The following is a 17971-nucleotide window of genomic DNA, read 5'->3' as shown; positions in this document are numbered from 1 at the left end:
CTCAGAACTGATCTCTTTTAATCATACTGAGCTTTTTATTATCCTCTTCTATTTCTACCTTAGACTTCTTTCTACCTTAGACTATAATGAAAGAAAGGTTGAGATGGCTATGTTACGTTCTGCGGATGAAGGATGACATATTGCCGAAGATTGTCCTTTTTGGCCAACCGTCTGGGGCTACACGGAAAGTAGGTCGTCGTTTTCTGGGTTGGGAGGATGTCATAAATAAAGATTTAAAGAAAATGGGAACTTCCTGGGAGGGTGTAAAGAGGGAGGCCTTGAATAGATTAGGTTGGAGGAGGAGCGTGCGTAGCTGTGTTTGCTTCAGGGGGCTTGGTGATGCAGTGATTTATTATTATTATTATTATTAGTAGTAGTAGATGTATATCTGCTGGCTAACGAAATGTTCTTGAGTAAGGTTAGAAACCCATGGGGCTTTGATAGAAAAACAGTGTTTTTGAACGTTAATTGAACCATGGCCAACTTGCTTCAAATCCGTCAATAAAAAAACATTGTGTATCTTCGACTACAGTTCACGCTTGTGTTCAAAAATAATTTGATGAGAGGAAAGAATTTGGCCCAGTTTGTTCCATGCGAACCCTAGTGATGGTGTATGAATAACCTACTTTTTTAACGAATTTAGCTCTGTTTGAACAGAGCTAGTCTATTTGAACAAAGGTTTATGGTGGAGCGTATTTTGGTTACTATTTGCACATACTTATAATTTACCAGTAGTATCGGTTGACCAAATTTAAAAGGGGTAATCTGTGAAAATGGAACTTTTAAAAGTAGAGTATCTTGTTTCTTTTTAAACAAAAGCAGTAACTCTGCTACAGTTTTTGCTGCACTCTCCATTTTCTCGAAAGACATGAATGTCTCGGTCCTTATTTTTTCAACGTCTATGCGCCCCAGCAGAGGTTATAATTTACAAGAAGTTTTGCCCCACCATCCAGTTGTTTTTTTTTGTGTGGAACAATCCTACAATGAGGACCGGTTATGGGCTAGTTGTTTTTCCCCTGAAAAAACTTAGTTTTGATGTTCACTTTTTATTTGTTATACTTGGTAGCATTTATTACAGATTTATGATTCTTCATCAAAATAGTGGTATATTCGTTCTTGTTGCTATGGTGAAATTTGTTCTTATAGGTCTTGAAATTTCAAAAAAAAATTCATCATATAACTTTGAATATTACACTGCTTATGCTACAAGGCTAATTTAGTTTAATAATTAGACTGTTCTAGATGACGAAATGAGTGATAATCAATCAGTTCTAATTGGCAGTTTTTGAAATTTAATTCTTGTATTTCAAGCTTTTTTTGGGCCATTGCTTTATTAGGGCTATTTCAATTTTATGTAAAAACCCAGCAGGATTTGCAGTTCTCAATTTAGTTCATCGAGGAAGTAATTTATGGAATTTACTGATTACTAGAATGACGAATTTTCGAAAAGGAGTATTGATAATAAATAAGAAAGAGGGAAAATTTAATCTATGGCGCACTAGCATGGCTGTTTCAGGGAGTTAAATACAGAAATTGCTTCCAGATCAAAGTAAAGGGGGACTTTAAAACTAAAGATAAACGTTAATCCTCCTCGAAATTGTCTCATAAATCGTATTTTTGAAGAGGGCAACCCTTACCTATAGACTCTCCTGTAAAGTTTTAACATACTATAGATGGCCATTATATTTTCAGTAAATTAGACCCTAAACTTTAGTGTGAAGAGTGAGGGGGCTAATAGCCAACAAAATCGAGAATAATCTCTGTTAGATGCAAGCTTTAACATTTTCATTTATTTTCGTTCCAATAATTATTCAAAAATGTCCTTTTTTTGGTATCATAAAAAGGCTATCCAAAGTATGCAAGAAGCCAACACCCTCTCCCCTCAGCCCTGATATTTTTACCATGAAGTTTCCCTTTTGTATGCAAACGCCTCGAAATTAAAATCACCATTAAAAAAGATGCACCCATCCATTTTTAAGGGTGACGTACGATCTCTAATATTACTTTATATAGGCACCGTAGCTATGAATATTCACTGCAATAATCCCTCCTCCAATAGTAAAATATAGTTTGATATGATTACCACTATTTAAAAATGAAAAAAACTAAAAGAGTATCCGTCACCGAATTTCTCAGAAAAAAAAACTAATTTTTTTGTTTTTTCAAACAGGATGATGAATAGGGGTCTTAGAGATTTTCCATTCGGCGTTGTATTTTTTGAAATGATTGCTTTCCTTGTTTTACTGTGGGGGTTTATTCCCTTTATGAAGTTGAATAAATTACTTATTCCAGTATATTTTCACTGATGACTCAAAGCTGAATGAATTTCTGATGATTTACTTTTATTGAATAACAAGTTTTTTGGTGTGTATACTGTTAACAAATCATTGTTTTAAAGTTTTGTTCACTCTTTATTTATAGTTCGTTTCCAAAAACTTCTAATTAAATGTACTTGTCAACACACTATAGCAATACTCAATTGAATCAAAAGTTTAAAAAAAACTATAACTCTTGGGGTCCATGGTAGAAATACAGAAAGATAACTTTGTAATTTTGCTTGATATCAACTAGACCACATTAATTTGTTTCCACTTTTTATTGTCTAGATTTCTTCTTGTCCTACTTTAGATTTTATGGTAAGACCAAACTTTTACCATATTTTATAAGGAAAAAACTCCTTTTAGGGCTGTTTTTATGCACTTCAATGGCTTATATCCAGCTGCCCTTTGTGATATGTATCCAAAGCCATTGCTTGCGAAAATCATTGGAGCTGCTAAAGAGTCAGAAGTTGCAGTAATGAATGGACTCACTGTCAATCTGCACTTATTGATGATCAATTTCTACCGTCCAACATTAAAAAAGTACAAAATTGTCATTGAAGATCATGCATTTCCCTCTGATAGGGTAAGTATTTTTATTTTTTTATTTATATATCTGATATTCTGATGGGTAAAGCTAATTTTGATGTAGCCTTCGCAAAATATAACAGATATGCTCTTACTAAACTGTATTTCACCTTATTTTACCTTTCTGTCCCTTGTTCTTAGTGTATTTTCCCATCCGGGTAAAATATTTTGAACTTTGGCAAAGTCTTCTTTATCTCCATCATGGACAAAAAGGGTCTCTTGTGAAAAAGATATTAATTTTTTAAATGAAAATAAAGGATGACCTCAAAATTTAAAAGCAATGGAATTTATACCTTTTATAAGGGGGGTCGCACTCTCCTCCTGAAACCCCAGACTTTACGATAAAGTTTTAAAATGCTACATTTAGAGCATTTAGGAATGAAATAAATGTTTCTCCCACTGCTTGTTAAAACATATGAACTAAAAATTATTCTGCTTAAACAAATGCATATCAGTAAGCTTTTTCAGTCTTGAAGCATTAGAAAATCTGTCTATTCCAACCACCTTTTTTGGTAAGGAGTCATTCTAAAAGTTTTAAAGACAAAAAGTTGAGCTTTAACATGGAGAGAGATGGCAGAGGAGGAGGGGCGTTCCTATTCATGTATGGGATAATATCTGTTTGTCTTGAGTTTTAGTTTTGTTTTTAAATTCATTTGGCCATTTGTTATAGTCCAATGAAAGACTTTTTTTCTTATTTTAATTTCGTTAGCTTTGATATCCAGGGCTATCCAAGTATAAATATGATTAGCCAAGATCTGGCGCTTATCAAAATTTTGATTAGCGCCTCCCTATTTTCCAAAAATTTCTAACCCAAATTTTAGCAAAATTTTTATTTATTAACAAAATTTCCATATCGAATAATTAAATGTTCCTTATAGGGAACGTTGGGTGTGGATTAAAATAGTCATAATTCCCCTCGATTTGGGAATAGTCATTAATGAAGAAAGAGAGGGCAAGGAAAACACAGACTCTTTGAATGATCTTCCAAGTGATGTAGCAGAGATGGTAGACCCTGACATCACTCATGCTGCGATAACAGATGATATGGCTGGAGATAATCCACCCGAACTTTCTGTGATTTTTTAGACGACGGTCCAAAAGTGACTGAATCGTTCATCCTGCGGTGGCTACTAGAGCAAATAAGACTGACTATCGACAAATACCAATATGGTGAAATCCCAAATTGTGGGATGCCTATATACCTAGCCATAATGTAAGATCAGAACCTGAAATGAATTGAAAAGCAAGGCTGTTTTTTCGACCTAGCAGCCATTGACTTTCACAAAGCTTTTGATCTTCTATCCCACCTAGTGGCCTCCCAAAACCTAAAGCGAACGCTAAACCTAAACGCTAAACGCTAGCCATGGTGCTCGATTTTCTGTCTGAAAGACAGCAAAATCTATTTGCCTTAGACGAAGAGGAGTGGTGACTCACAATGGAGTAAAATAATCTACGGTGCCACGCAAGGGATGAAACTGGCAGGAATAATGTTTCTTTCCATTATCAACTAATTGCTGGTAGAACATACAGACAAATACAAATTTGTCGACGATTTGTCGTTCTTACTCCTTATCTTCTTCATGGCAATGTCCCCACCAAACAATTCTCCGAAATATTGTTCGATGTACTTTGTTCGCAGTGTTATGTTACGAAATTGACTATTAACTCTGTTAAGTCAAAAATACTTAGACTAAACCCGCTAAAGAGAGACTTCGTCCTCTCTGAAGTCCTTTTCCCTGTGGTGAGTGAGGTGAAAATACTAGGTGTCATTTTCTCACGTGATTGCACCTTTACTACCCATATTAATAGTGTGACCCATAAAGCAAACGAATCTCTGCAAACCCTTCCAAAAATGAGTTGCTTTGGGTGCAACGCCCACAGTCTTCTACGGGCATACCTGTGCTACGGACGTCCCATACTTGAATACGCCTGTCCCGTCTGGGACCCGTCAGCATCAATAACTGCCAATTTAATGTAGGAACTGGATTCAGTAGAAAACAGACAACCAGGATCATCCTGAGTAAATAGAGACATTTTCTACCACGATGCCCTAGCAACCCTTAAACTCCAAAGCTTGGAACTCCATTTGGGTGACCTTATCCTTAGGTTTTTAAAAATATTGCTGTCTAACCCTGCTTACAGTGACATTTTACTCGCAGAAGCCCTGACAGTCAGCTCTACGAGACAGAAGCCAAAACTTGTACCTCTGCTTGCTCGGACAAACCGCTACCAGAACTCTTTCGTCCCTTTTTTTAAGTCAATATATAATAGTGCAAAATAACATGTTTTGTATTTCAGCATGAAATTAGCCATTTGAGCTACGATTGTTGTTTAAATAAACCTCTCTCTCTCTCTCTCTCTCTCTCTCTCTCTCTCTCTCTCTCTCTCTCTCTCTCTCTCTCTCTCTCTCTCTCTCTCTCTCTCTCTCTCTCTCTCTCTCTCTCTCTCTCTCTCTAAGCCGTCGTAGAAAAACAGCCCCGACAAAGACAGTCTTCACACGCGCATCTAAAAAATCTGCACCTTCGAAAAAACAAAAAAAAAGGATAAGCCAGAATAGGAAAAGATCGCTTAGTCTGGAGATCTTGCATAATGATCACTATCTAGACTGAGAGACAAGGTCAGGCACATGATAAGCATACACAAATGCGAGGATTTTGGTGTGTCCAGGACGAAATGGTAACATCAGCTGTTAAGAACTTTGGGAATTGTTCTACCATCAGGATATCATCATTTTTCCAATGAAAAATGTACTAGTCTCGGACAGACGACCAAGTCATAGATAACGAAAAATCTGCACTTTACAAATAATAATGAGCTTCAGTAAAGCCACAAAATGGCTAAAGCAAGGCCACTTGTTGATGTCGTAAACTCTAAATTTCTGTAATTTTCTGTGATTTTTCTGTGGACGAGCAAACGATAGCGATCTGTTGGTCGTCACAGCTGCAAAATGTCTATTCAAGGAAAAAGAATTTGTTCGTATACAAAGCATAGGTGCTAGTTTTTCTCTTAGATATCCCTAGAAAATCATTCTGCCCAGTGGTAAGAGTGAGCAACAGTTAGCAGTACCCGTAGGTTTGTGACAGGTGGTCAAAAACCAATTGTCGGTTGTTAAAAAAGCAGTCCATCACGGATTCTTCTTTAATAATTTCATCACAAGCCCAAAATCTTCTCAGACAGCTTCTCTCGGAAGGATATCGTACCACAGTCACTTTACAAGAAAATCTTTTGGAGTGATATTGTCTCGAAGAAGAAGATGAAGTTATTGCAAAGAAGGAATGCGGTTACTATGACTACAGGTCACATCGAATGATTTTGGCTGTAAAGTAGAAAGATAGCGCAGCTGCTTGCATAGTAACAAACTACGGCTCTATAGAGCTACTTCACAAGGGAAAACCTGCCTTCATTCAATAAGTTGAGACCTACCGTCCATGTCATGGTGAGAGCTCAGAACTTTCGTAGATATATCCTAAGAAATCAGCTACTCCTTTAATTGAGACAGCAGAGAAGTAGGATCAATCTTAAATATCTAAAAAAAAGAAAAAATACACATGGCTAGAGTGCAGAGACTGTCGAGTTTCACTTACAACGGTGTTACGAGCAATTCCCTTCATTACTTTTGTTTATCTTTTATGCTAACTTTTATTATCATGACAAAAGATATATATCCATACATATCCTTCAGTTCCAAGAACAACATCCAAGCCCAACATTCCCACATGGGAACATAGCACCATGGTTACGCCGCTGGTGTGAAAAAAAAACTTTGACACCACAAATCTTTAAATTAAAACCATATTTCACTGCAATAAAGCAAGTATTGCAAAATTTTACCGGTAACTGGTCTTGGGCGTTAATGGGTTAAGAAATGTGTCAGTATTGAACTATTTTATTCATATCTTGGAGTTCAAGGAATAAACGAACGAGATCTCAATCATCACAATAATTTTTAAGTTTGAGGGAATTCGCTTTGATATCATCAACATTCGTGCCATCTAGAAATAACTCTTCATTATTGAGCAAAAACCAATAATTTTTGTTCAAATCTGAAAGTCTTTTGAACAGGTCACTTGTTTCTATCATTATGAAACAGGCCCTGGTAATACACTGTAAGAAAGGAGTGACTTGGCCCAATAGTAACCAAAACTCTAAAAAAAACAGATTTTTTGTAAAAATAGATTCATCAAAAGAATTGAATGTTTATGCTGATTCAAAATAAATATTTTTGACAAAAGATATGTATCCATACATGTCCTTCAGTTTCAAGAATAACAGCTACGCCCAACGTTGCCATATGGGAACAAAGTGCCATTGTTACACCGCTGGTGTGAAAAATCTTTGACACCACAAATCAAACAGTTCGTGGTAACGAACTGTAGCAAGGAGCGACTCGGCTCAATAGTAAGCAAAACTCTAAAAAATGGAATTTCGATACCAATAGCTACATCAAAAGAATCGCATTTTAATGTTGATTTTAAATATATAAGTTTCATAAAGTTTAGTCTTACCCATCAAAAGTTACTAGCCTGGGAAAATTTGCCTTATTTTAGAAAATAGGGGGAAACACCCCCTAAGAGTCAATAGAATTTTTTGCCAGAAGGCAGATCATGGATGCGTGTTTTCTTTTTTTTTTCCTAGAGGTGATCGTATCGACCCAGTGGTCCTAGAATGTTGCGAGAGGGCTCATTCTAACGGAAATGAAAAGTTCTAGTGCCCTTTTTAAGTGACCAAAAAAATTGGGGAGCACCTAGGCCCCCTCCCACGCCAATTATTTTCGCAAAGTCAACGGATCAAAATTCTGAGATAGCCATTTTATTCAGCGTAGTCGAAAAACCTTATAACTATGTCTTTGGGGACCACTTACTCCCCCACAGTCCCCGTGGGAGGGGCTACAAGTTACAAACTTTGACCAGTGCTTACATATATTAATGGTTATTGGGAAGTGTACAGACGTTTTCAAGGGGATTTTTTTGGGGGGGGGAGGGTTAGAGAAGAGGGGGATATTTTGGGGGAACTTTCCATCAAGGAATTTGTCATGGGGGAAGAAAATGTCCATGAAGGGAGCGCAGGATTTTCTAGCATTATTAAAAAAAAGTAAGGAGCAGCATTAAAACTCAAAACGAACAGAAATTATTACATATATGAGAGGCTCACCTCCTCCTAATACTCCGCTCTTTACACTAAAGTATTTTTAGTAGTTTCGACTATTTATTCTACGGCTTTTGTGATTCAGGGGTCATTCTTAATGAATAGCGATTAAATTTAAGCTTTAGTGTAAAGAGCGATCTACCGATGAGGGGGTGAACCCCCTCATATATGTAATAAGAACATGAGAATACAAAAGTTCGTTACGTAAGCTCATTTATAAGTTACGTATATTTTTAACTAATAAAAACATTCGTAAGAAATTAAAAGTTCTAGTTGCCTTTTTAAGTAACCAAAAAATCGGAGGGCAACTAAGCTTCCTCCCCCACTCCTTTTTTTCTCAAAATCATTCGATCAAAACTATGAGAAAGCCATTTAGCAAAAAAAAAAAAAAAAAAAATGCAAATTTCGTTTTAATTATTCCTCTGCGAAGAGCCAACATCAAAACATGCATTGATTCAAAAACGTTCAGAAATTAATAAAAAAAAAAAAAATTAGCTGAAAGTAAGGAGTGACATTAAAACTTAAAACGAACAGAAATAACTTCGTATATGAAAGAGGCTGCTTCCTCATCAACGTTCCGCTCTTTATGCTAAAGTTTTTTACTGTTTTAAAAAGTAGAGTTGAGAGAAAGTCAAACTTTAGCGTAAAGAGCGGGTCGTTGATGAGGAAGCAGCCCCTTTCATATATGAAGTTATTTCTGTTCGTTTTAAGTTTTAATGTCGCTCCTTACTTTCACATAAAAAAACTTGTTTTTTTTATTTAATCTTTTAGTTAAAACCATATTTCACTGCAATAAAGCAAGCATTGCAAAATTTTACCGGTAACTGGTTTTAGGCGTTAATGGGTTAAAGAAATGTATCAGAATTGAACTATTTTATTCATATCTTGGAGTTCATGGAATAAATGAACGATATCTCAATCATCACAATAATTTCTAAGTTTGAGGCCATTTGTTTAATATCATCAACATTCGTGCTATCTTGAAATAACTCTTCATTATTAAGCAAAAATTAAAAATTTGTGTTCAAATCTGAAAGTTTTTGGAATAGGTCACTGATTTCTACCGTTATCAAACAGTTCCTGGTAATAAAATGTAAGAAAGGAGTGAGGTGGCTCAATAGTAACCAAAACTCTAAAAAAACAAAGCTTCAATAACAATAGTTACATCAAAAGAATTGAATATTTATGCTGATTCCAAATATATTAAGTTCATTAAGTTTAACATTACCCATCAAAAATTACAAACCTGAAAAAATTGGCCGAATTTTCAAAAACAGGCGTAACACCTCTTTTGAAAAAGTAGCGTAATGCCAACAAAACGTCAATTGACCTTAATGAAAATCACACTATCAGATTCACCATATCGAAAAACCCTACGGTAAAGGTTTCAAGCTGCTATATAAAAAATATGGATTTTTGTATTTTCTGGCCAAAAGAACCATTAATTTTAGAAAATCGGGCAAGGGCTCATTTGACATGAAATTAAAAGTTCCATTACTCAAATTAAGTGACTAAAAAGATTGGATGGAAGATATCTGTCATCCCACGCCCCCTTTTTCCAAAATGAACCGATCAAAATTTTGAGATAGCCATTTTGTTTGGCATATTGGAAAGTCCTATAACTGGGCCTTGGGGATAACATGACCCCTATAGCCCCATGGGAAAGGGCAGTGAGTTCCAAAATTTACCCCTTGTTTATTTATAGTATTCGTTGTTGAGAAGTATACAGACATTTGGGGAGGGGGAAGGTTTTGCTTGGGTGGATTTTTACGGTGAAATTTATCCCTGAGGAGGGAAGTTTAGGGGGGGGGGTGAGCTTTCCTGGGGAAATTTTACACGAGGTGAATTTGTCAGAAGTCCTATACGACATTCTTGTTTATTGTCTTACCTTTTTTGCCGAATAAATTTAACAGGTGGAGATGTTCTCAATACCTCGCTCTTTACGCTAAATTTTGACATTTTTTCCATTCATTAAGAACAACTCCAGAAACACAAGGTCCTTTTTATCAAAATAAGAAGCCTTTTTAAAAGTTCCAAAATACTTCAGCCTGACGAGCGAGGTACTGAGTAGGGGGCAACCCTGCTCATGTGTGGAATAGTTTATTTTAGTTTTAAGCTTTGGCGTTGCTCCTTACTTTCTGTTGAAAAAACTTGTTTTTTTAATTTGATCAAGACTGACACCTATAGTTTTTCTAAACATTAAAATAATTAAATTCGGGCTAATTTTTTTTAAAGGAATGGTGATAAAGATACGGGAAAAATAAAAACTTTGGATTTAATTTGCTTATTTATATGGCCCTCTATGTTTTTAATAAAAATAATATTTCAAAATAACAAAACGACTATAACCGTTAGATTTATTTACTATTAAAAAAAAAATGAAACCCAAACAAGCAGAAATTACATAAACAACCATAGCAAACAAACATGCAATAGGTAGGCTACTATTATACATGAATAAATAAATCTTGAACGAGAGAGACTTGGATTGAATACGCAAATCAAGCTTGAAACAAGTAAAAATCACAGCAAACAAGAGTTTGGATTTTGCCTCCTTCTCTCAGTATCAAAGTCTAAGACCTACTGCGTCATTGACGCTTTACCGAAAGTGGAGTATATTACAAATATTTTTTTTACTTATTACAATATTGAAAATAAACATAAAAATTACAATAAAATTAGATTTTTGAACGGACGAACTTTCAGTAATTAGTATCATTATATATCAAATAGTTCAGTCCTATTTTAATAGTTCTTTCCAAGACTGTTCAAAACAAATATAGCTTCACTACAAACAAGAGTTCGAATCCTGCCCCCTTCCAAACTGTAAAGTCTACTGCGTCATTCGTGCTTCCCTGAAAATGAATTATATTGCAAATATTATCTTTTCAAGTTATTATAGTATTGAAAATGAAAATAAAACTACAGTGAAATAGAATCTCGAACTGATGATCTTTTATAGATAACTTCGAAGACCACACTGCCTTTCCATGACGAAAATATAACAGTTCAAAATGGAGATGAAACCTTTTAATCGACAGTGAAACAAATATAAAATTTTAACTGAATATTTTGAACACATATACAGTGTCCATTATCAGTAGTAAAACTACAGTAAACTTTTACTGCTGAACAAACAGTAAAACTTAAAAAACTTAAAACAGTAAAACTTTTACTGATGATGATGAACACTGTATATGTGTCCGTAATATTCAGTCTAAATTCTATTTGTTTCACTGTCGATTAATAGGTTTCATCCCCATTTTGAACTGTTATATTTTCGTGATGATCTTTCAACAATTAATAGCATTATATATCAAACATTATGCTTGATTTCGTTTGTACTTTCCCAGACTGTTCAAGACACATATAGTTTTAATTAAAGCGCCAATGACGCAGTAAGTTTTAGACTTTCACAGTGAGAGAAGGAGGCAAAACCAAAACTCTTTTTTGCATTTTTTTTTTAATATAGCCTTTATTTTTCTTTAAACAACTTGTTTTTCGGAATTTTTTTTTAAATTTATTTCTGTTTGATTTCCAAAGTTTTAAGTTTTCAAAATTCCTTATTTCAAAGTAATATTTTATTCCAAAATAAATTACAAGTGCCAAGAACTAACAAAATTAAACTCAATATTTGATATAAGCTCAAGATTTTGTTTCATTCAGGGACGGATTTAAAGCTTTTACACTTCTGGGCCCAAGTGTTTTCGCCGCTCCGTTTTTGCAAGATTTTTGGAGAAATCCCCAAAACTTCGGGAACAGTGAAAGCTGCAGGGCCTAGTGGGCCTATTTGTAAATCATAGTCTGGTTTCACTACAATTTTCTTTTTATGTTCAATGTTGTAATAAGTACAAAAGAAAATATTTGTAATATGATTCGTTTTAGTTTAACACAAAATATACAGTAGGCCTTATGCTTTTACCGTTAGGGAAACGGGCAGTAGTCAAAATCTTGTTTTTAGTGAAGAATATAGGTGTTTTGAACATACTGGAAACAGCTAATAAAACTAGACTGAATTCGCATGATTTTTCGAATAAATTATCGTTAATAGTTTTTTTTTTTAGGTGGGTGAGGGGTTGAGCTACGGAGGGAGGGTTAGTGGTTAGCTCCCATGATTTATCATTGATATTTTTGGGGGGAGGGAGGGGTATCGGTTAAAGAAATGTGTCAGTATTGAACTAAGGCCAGCTCTGATAAGTTTTGGAATAAAATATTGTTAATAAGTTTTTTGGGAGGGAGGCTGGGCCATGGAGGGCCAGGGGCGAGTTGCCATATTTTTGAAATAAAGTATCGTTAAAAAGTTTTTATGGGTGGAGGGGGTCGGGTCATGCAGAGATGGCAAGGGATCAGCTCCCATAAGTTTTGGAATAAAATATCGTTCATAAGTTTTTTGGGTGGGGTGAGGGGGGGGGGGGTTCGAGTTTATCTGATATTTGAACTACTTTCAAAACCTAGCATAAGAATCTTATGTGCCAGCAGGGTATAGCGTTCTACACTAGCCCCTGGGCTCTGAAGGTTGTGTTGACCCTGGAGTTTTTGTTATATGATCTTTTGACTTGTTGTAACAAAATGGCTATCTCGAAAAGTCGATCGGATGACTTTGGGGTAAAGAGGGCAGGGGGGCTAGTTACTCTCTGGTCATTTTTGACTATTCAAAGGGAACTAGAACTTTCAATTTCCAATATAATGACCACCATCCGAAGTTCATACGATCATTCCTTCCATAAGAAACCTTATATGCCCCCGGGGCATAGCCTACAACACTTGCCACCCGGTTCTGGGGGTTGCGTAAACCCCAAAGTTTTATTATATAATCTTTTGTCAATTTTGGACAGAATGACAATCTCAAACATTCGATAGGACATATTTGGGGAAAAGAGGGTGGATGGGGGAGGGCTAGTTATCGTCCGACCACTTTTGACTCTTAAAAAGGGAGCTCAAACTCTGAAATTCTCATCATTTTAGTCCCCTCTATTTATACGACCACCTCTTCCGTAAAAATCTTATATGCCTTGGGGTACAAGTTACAACCCTTTGTTCGCTGGGGTTCAGGGGGAGGGGGTATGTTGACCACGAAATTTTTGTTATCTGATGTATTTAAGGAAAAGAAGGTGTGTGTGTGTGTGTGTGAAGGGGGGTAAATGCCAATTGATCACTCTTGACCCTTAAAAGGTTAACTCGAACTTTCAATCTCCAATCAAATAAGCCACCTCTAAAGTTTATACGACCTCCCCTTACATAGAAGCCTTATGTGTCCCCGGGGCATAACTAAAAACACTTGCCACTGGGCTCTGGGGGGTTCAGTCAACCCCAGAATTTTTTTTATCTGATGTTTAGATTATTTTCAGTAAACTGGCTATCTCAAAATGATTATCTAATTTGTTTGGGGAGAAAAGGGAGTGGGAGAGGGCTAGTTGACCTCCGATCTATTTTTACTCTTAAAAAGTGAACTTGAACTTTCAATTTCCCATCAAATGAGCCCCCTAAAGTTTATACAAGCAGACCTTCTATAAGAATTCTATATACCCCGAAGGGCATAACTTACAACATCTGCCCCTGGTTCCTTCCCCTGGGATTGTGTTGACCCGGAATTTTTTTATCAAATCTTTCAGCTATTTTTAAGATTTTATCTGGAGCATTTTGGGGAAAAAAATGGGGTTATTTGTCTTCCGATCACTATTGACTCTTAAAAAGGGCATTATAACTTCCAATTTCTGATCGAACGAGTCCCTTCTGCAGTTTATATGACCATCACTTCCATATGAAGTGCCTCTGGGGAATAAATATTGAAGCCTTATTGCCTTAGGGCTGGTGGCGGGAGGCTAGTTGCCATTGGTTCACTTTTAATTCTTAAGAAGGGAATTACAACATTCAGTTTCTAGACACTTGAGTCCCCTCCGAAGTTTACACGACCACCTTTTCCATAGAAACCTTATAGGTCCCCGGTTTATAAGTGCATAGGTTGTTTGGAGGGGGGGGGGTTGTTAACCCCGAAGTCTTTGTCCTCCGATCATTGGACTGTTTGAAACAAAATGGCTATCTCAAAGTTTTGATGGGAAATATCTGAGGAAAAGAAGGTCTAGAGGGTGGGAGGGGTGTATATGCCCGTCGATAACTTTTTATGACTCTTAAAAAAGTAACTAGAACTTTCACTTTGCATTAAAATGAGCCACCTTTGAAGTTTATACGACCACCCCTTACATAAAACCTTATCTGCTCCCTGGTCATTACTCGAGGTTTTTCGTAGTCGAAAAACCTTATAACTATGTCTTTGGGGACGACTTACTCCCCCACAGTCCCCGAGGGAGGGGTTACAAGTTCAAAACTTTGACCAGTGCTTACATATAGTAATGGTTATTGGGAAGTGTACAGGCGTTTTTAGGAGGGTTTTTTGGTTGGAGGCAGGGGTTGAGAAGAGGGGGATATGCTGGGGGACTTTCCATCGAGGAATTTGTCATGGGGAAAAAACATTTCCATGAAGGGAGCGCAGGATTTACTAGCACTACTTAAAAAAAAAACAATGAAAAAATAAATATGAAAATTTTTTTTTTTCAGCTGGAAGTAAGCAGCAGCATTAAAACTTAAAACGAACAGAAATTATTACCCATATGAGGGGCTCACCTCCTCCTAATACCTCGCTCTTTATGCTAAAGTATTTTTAGTAATTTCAACTATTTATTCTGCGGCTTTTGTGATTCAGGGGTCAAATTTAAGCTTTAGTGTAAAGAGCAAGGTACTAACGAGGGGGCGAACCCCCCTCATATATGTAATAATAACATGAGAATACAAAAGTTCTTTACGTAAGTTAATTTATAAGTTACGTATATCTTTTACTTATAAAAAGATTCGTAAAAAATTAAAAGTTCTAGTTGCCTTTTTAATTAACCGAAAATCGGAGGGCAACTAGGCTTCCTCCCCTGCTCTTTTTTTCTCAAAATCATTCGATCAACATTATGAGAAAGCCATTTAGCCAAAAAAAAATAAATATACAAATTTCGTTTTAATTATTCCTCTGCGGAGAGCCAAAATCAAAACATGCATTGATTCAAAAACGTTCAGAAATTAAATAAAAAAACAAGTTTTTTTAAATGAAAGTAAGGAGCGACATTAAAACTTAAAACGAACAGAAATTACTCCGTATATGAAAGGGGCTTTTCCTTCTCAACGCCCCGCTCTTTACGCTAAAGTTGTTTACTGTTTTAAAATGTAGAGTTAAGAGAAAGAGTCAAACTTTAGGGTAAAGAGCAGGGCGTTGAGGAAGAAAAGCCCCTTTCATATACGGAGTAATTTCTGTTCGTTTTAAGTTTTAATGTCGCTCCTTACTTTCATTTAAAAAAACTTGTTTTTTTTATTTTACTCTTTAGAAATAAGAGAAAAGTAAGCTACTGTTACCGCGTTACTGCGCTCACCTCTCATGAGCTATTCAGTTTACAGAATGACTTAAAGTTGAAAGTTATTTCATACCATATCTTTTGTATTAGTATGCAGTTGTATCACAAATGAAACTACACAACGTAAATCCAAATGATGGGCTCATCACATGTAAACCAAGAAAAGGAGAGGAAATAATTAGAACAGAAGATATTCTGCGAGTTCTTGAAGAAGAAGGGGATTCTGTAGCACTGCTCATGCTCTCAGGAGTTCAGTATTACACAGGTAATTGCTACATGTTTTAATTTTGCCCTAAATTTATGGTAAAGAAGACTTTTATCATATATTCTAAACCATACTTTAAGGCTTACTCAAACCAAACGGGGTTTCATCACGGGGTTTATTGCAAGTTTTGAAGCTGTTTGATGATTATTTTTTTCCCTTCGGTAGCATCATTTTAAAAGTGTTTGAGGACACATTCAACGATATGATAAAATCAAAGTAGCAACAATACAGTTTTACATGATAAGCTAAAAACGTAATAAACATCATAAAATTACGATATGATGTTCCGATTTTGATTTTACTCCCCAGCCATTCACGCTAATACTTCTAGTATTAGCGTGTATTAGCGTGTAGTATTAGCGTAATACTTCTAGTATAATACTTCACGCTAATAATACATACATAGAAATCGATACATGATATCGTACTGCATGTTCGAATAGGCAATTAATCTCTGCTCGGTAATACAGAGCCCGGGCTCTACAGATGACGGTCGCTGTATATGTGATCGAAATATCTGGACTTTTGTATCTTTTTTTTTTTTTTTTTTACTGTCAAAATTAATGGATTTATCCCATTTGAAAATTAATTTGTTCGTTAGGTTTTCTGCTATATAAAGACCCAAAATATATTCAGTGATCCTTTAAGCTTTGTTTCCTTCTCCACTGTAAGTAACTGAAAAACTGTATCAAATCAAAATAGATCGCAGCGTAGATTATGCCAACACAGGTAGGCAGGCAGTTTATTTGAATTAAAAAAAAAAAACAATATTTTGAACTATCATCAAGTCTGAATAGTGACGATTCTAAGTATGATTCAGAATTTTCTCTTTTATCAAACAGTTCGTGGTAACGAACTGTAGTAAGGAGCGACCAGGCTCAATAGTAACCGAAGCTCTAAAAAATGGAATTTGGATGCCAATAGTTACATCAAAAGAATTACATTTTAATGCTGATTTTAAATATATAAGTTTCATCAAGATTAGTCTTACCTATGAAAAGTTACGAGCCTGAGAAAATTTGCCTCTTTTTATAAAATTGGGGGAAACACCCCCTAAAAGTCATACGATCATACGAAAATCACACCATCAAATTCAGCGTATCAGAGAACCTTATTGTAGAAGTTTCAAGCCCCTATCTACAAAAATGTGGAATTTCGCATTTTTTGCCATTTAATGTAGGACAAATCACGGAGGCGTGTTTATTTGTTTTTGTTTTTTTGTTGCTTTTTTTCCCAGGGGTGATCGCATTGACTCAGTGGTCCTAGAATGTCACGAAAGGGCTCATTCTAACGGAAATTTAAAGTTCTAGTGCCCTTTTAAGTGACCAAAAATTGGAGGGCACCTAGGCCCCCTCCCACGCTCATTTTTTCCCCAAAGTCACCGGATCAAAATTCTGAGATAGCCATTTTATTTAACATAGTCGAAAAACCCAATAACTATGTCTTTGGGGACGACTTACTCCCCCGCAGTCCCCATGGGAGGGGCTGCGAGTTACAAACTTTGACCTGTGTTTACATATAGTAGTGGTTACTGGGAAGTGCACAAACGTTTTCAGGGGGATTTTTTAGTTTGGGAGGATATTTGAGGGGGAAGGGTTACCGGGGAGGATCTCTCCATGGAGAAACTTATCATGGAGGAAGAGATTTTCAATGGAGGGGGCGCAGGATTTTCTAGCATTATTTAAAAAAACAATGAAAAAATAAATATGAAAAGTTTTTTTACTGAAAGTGAAAAGCAGCATTAAAACTTAAAACGAACAGAAATTATTAAGCATGTGAAGGGTTTACCTCCTCGTAATACCTCGCTCTTTACGCTAAAGTAATTTTAGTAATTTCAACTATTTATTCTACGACCTTTGTGATTCCGGGGTCATTCTTAAGGAATTGGGACAAAATTTAAGCTTTAATGTAAAGAGCGAGGTATCGACGAGGGGTGAGCCCCCTCGTATATGCAATAAAAACACACGAATATAGAAGTTATCGACGTAATTTAATTCGTAAGTTACGTATATTTTTTACTCATGAAAACGTTCGTAAAAAGTTATAAGTTATAGTTGCCTTTTTAAGTAATCAAAAAATTGGAGGGCAACTAGGCCTCCTTCATCGCTCCTTTTTTCTCAAAATATTCCGATTAAAACTATGAAAAGCCATTTAGCCCCAAAAAGTTAGTATGCAAATTTCGTTTTAATTATTTATGCGCGGAGAGCCAAGATTAAACCATGCATTAATTCAAAAACGTCCAGAAATTAAACAAAAAAAAGTTT

The 17971-nt window shown here is 35.8% G+C and overlaps 1 protein-coding gene across 1 annotated transcript in view; it reads left to right on the top strand.

Annotated features, from left to right (window-relative positions):
- Positions 1-17971, top strand: part of LOC136032556 (kynureninase-like) — a 55027-nt gene that overhangs the window by 22929 nt on the left and 14127 nt on the right. The window contains exons 4-5 of the mRNA XM_065712826.1: positions 2685-2904; positions 15533-15707. Coding sequence (XP_065568898.1) covers positions 2685-2904; positions 15533-15707 — 395 coding nt within the window. The remainder of the gene's footprint in view (positions 1-2684; positions 2905-15532; positions 15708-17971) is intronic.

This window comes from Artemia franciscana, chromosome 11 (genome assembly GCF_032884065.1).
Source record: "Artemia franciscana chromosome 11, ASM3288406v1, whole genome shotgun sequence".
NCBI lineage: Eukaryota > Metazoa > Arthropoda > Branchiopoda > Anostraca > Artemiidae > Artemia > Artemia franciscana.
The sequence above is the reverse complement of the archived record's forward strand: the minus strand, read 5'-3'. Positions and strand labels throughout refer to the sequence as shown.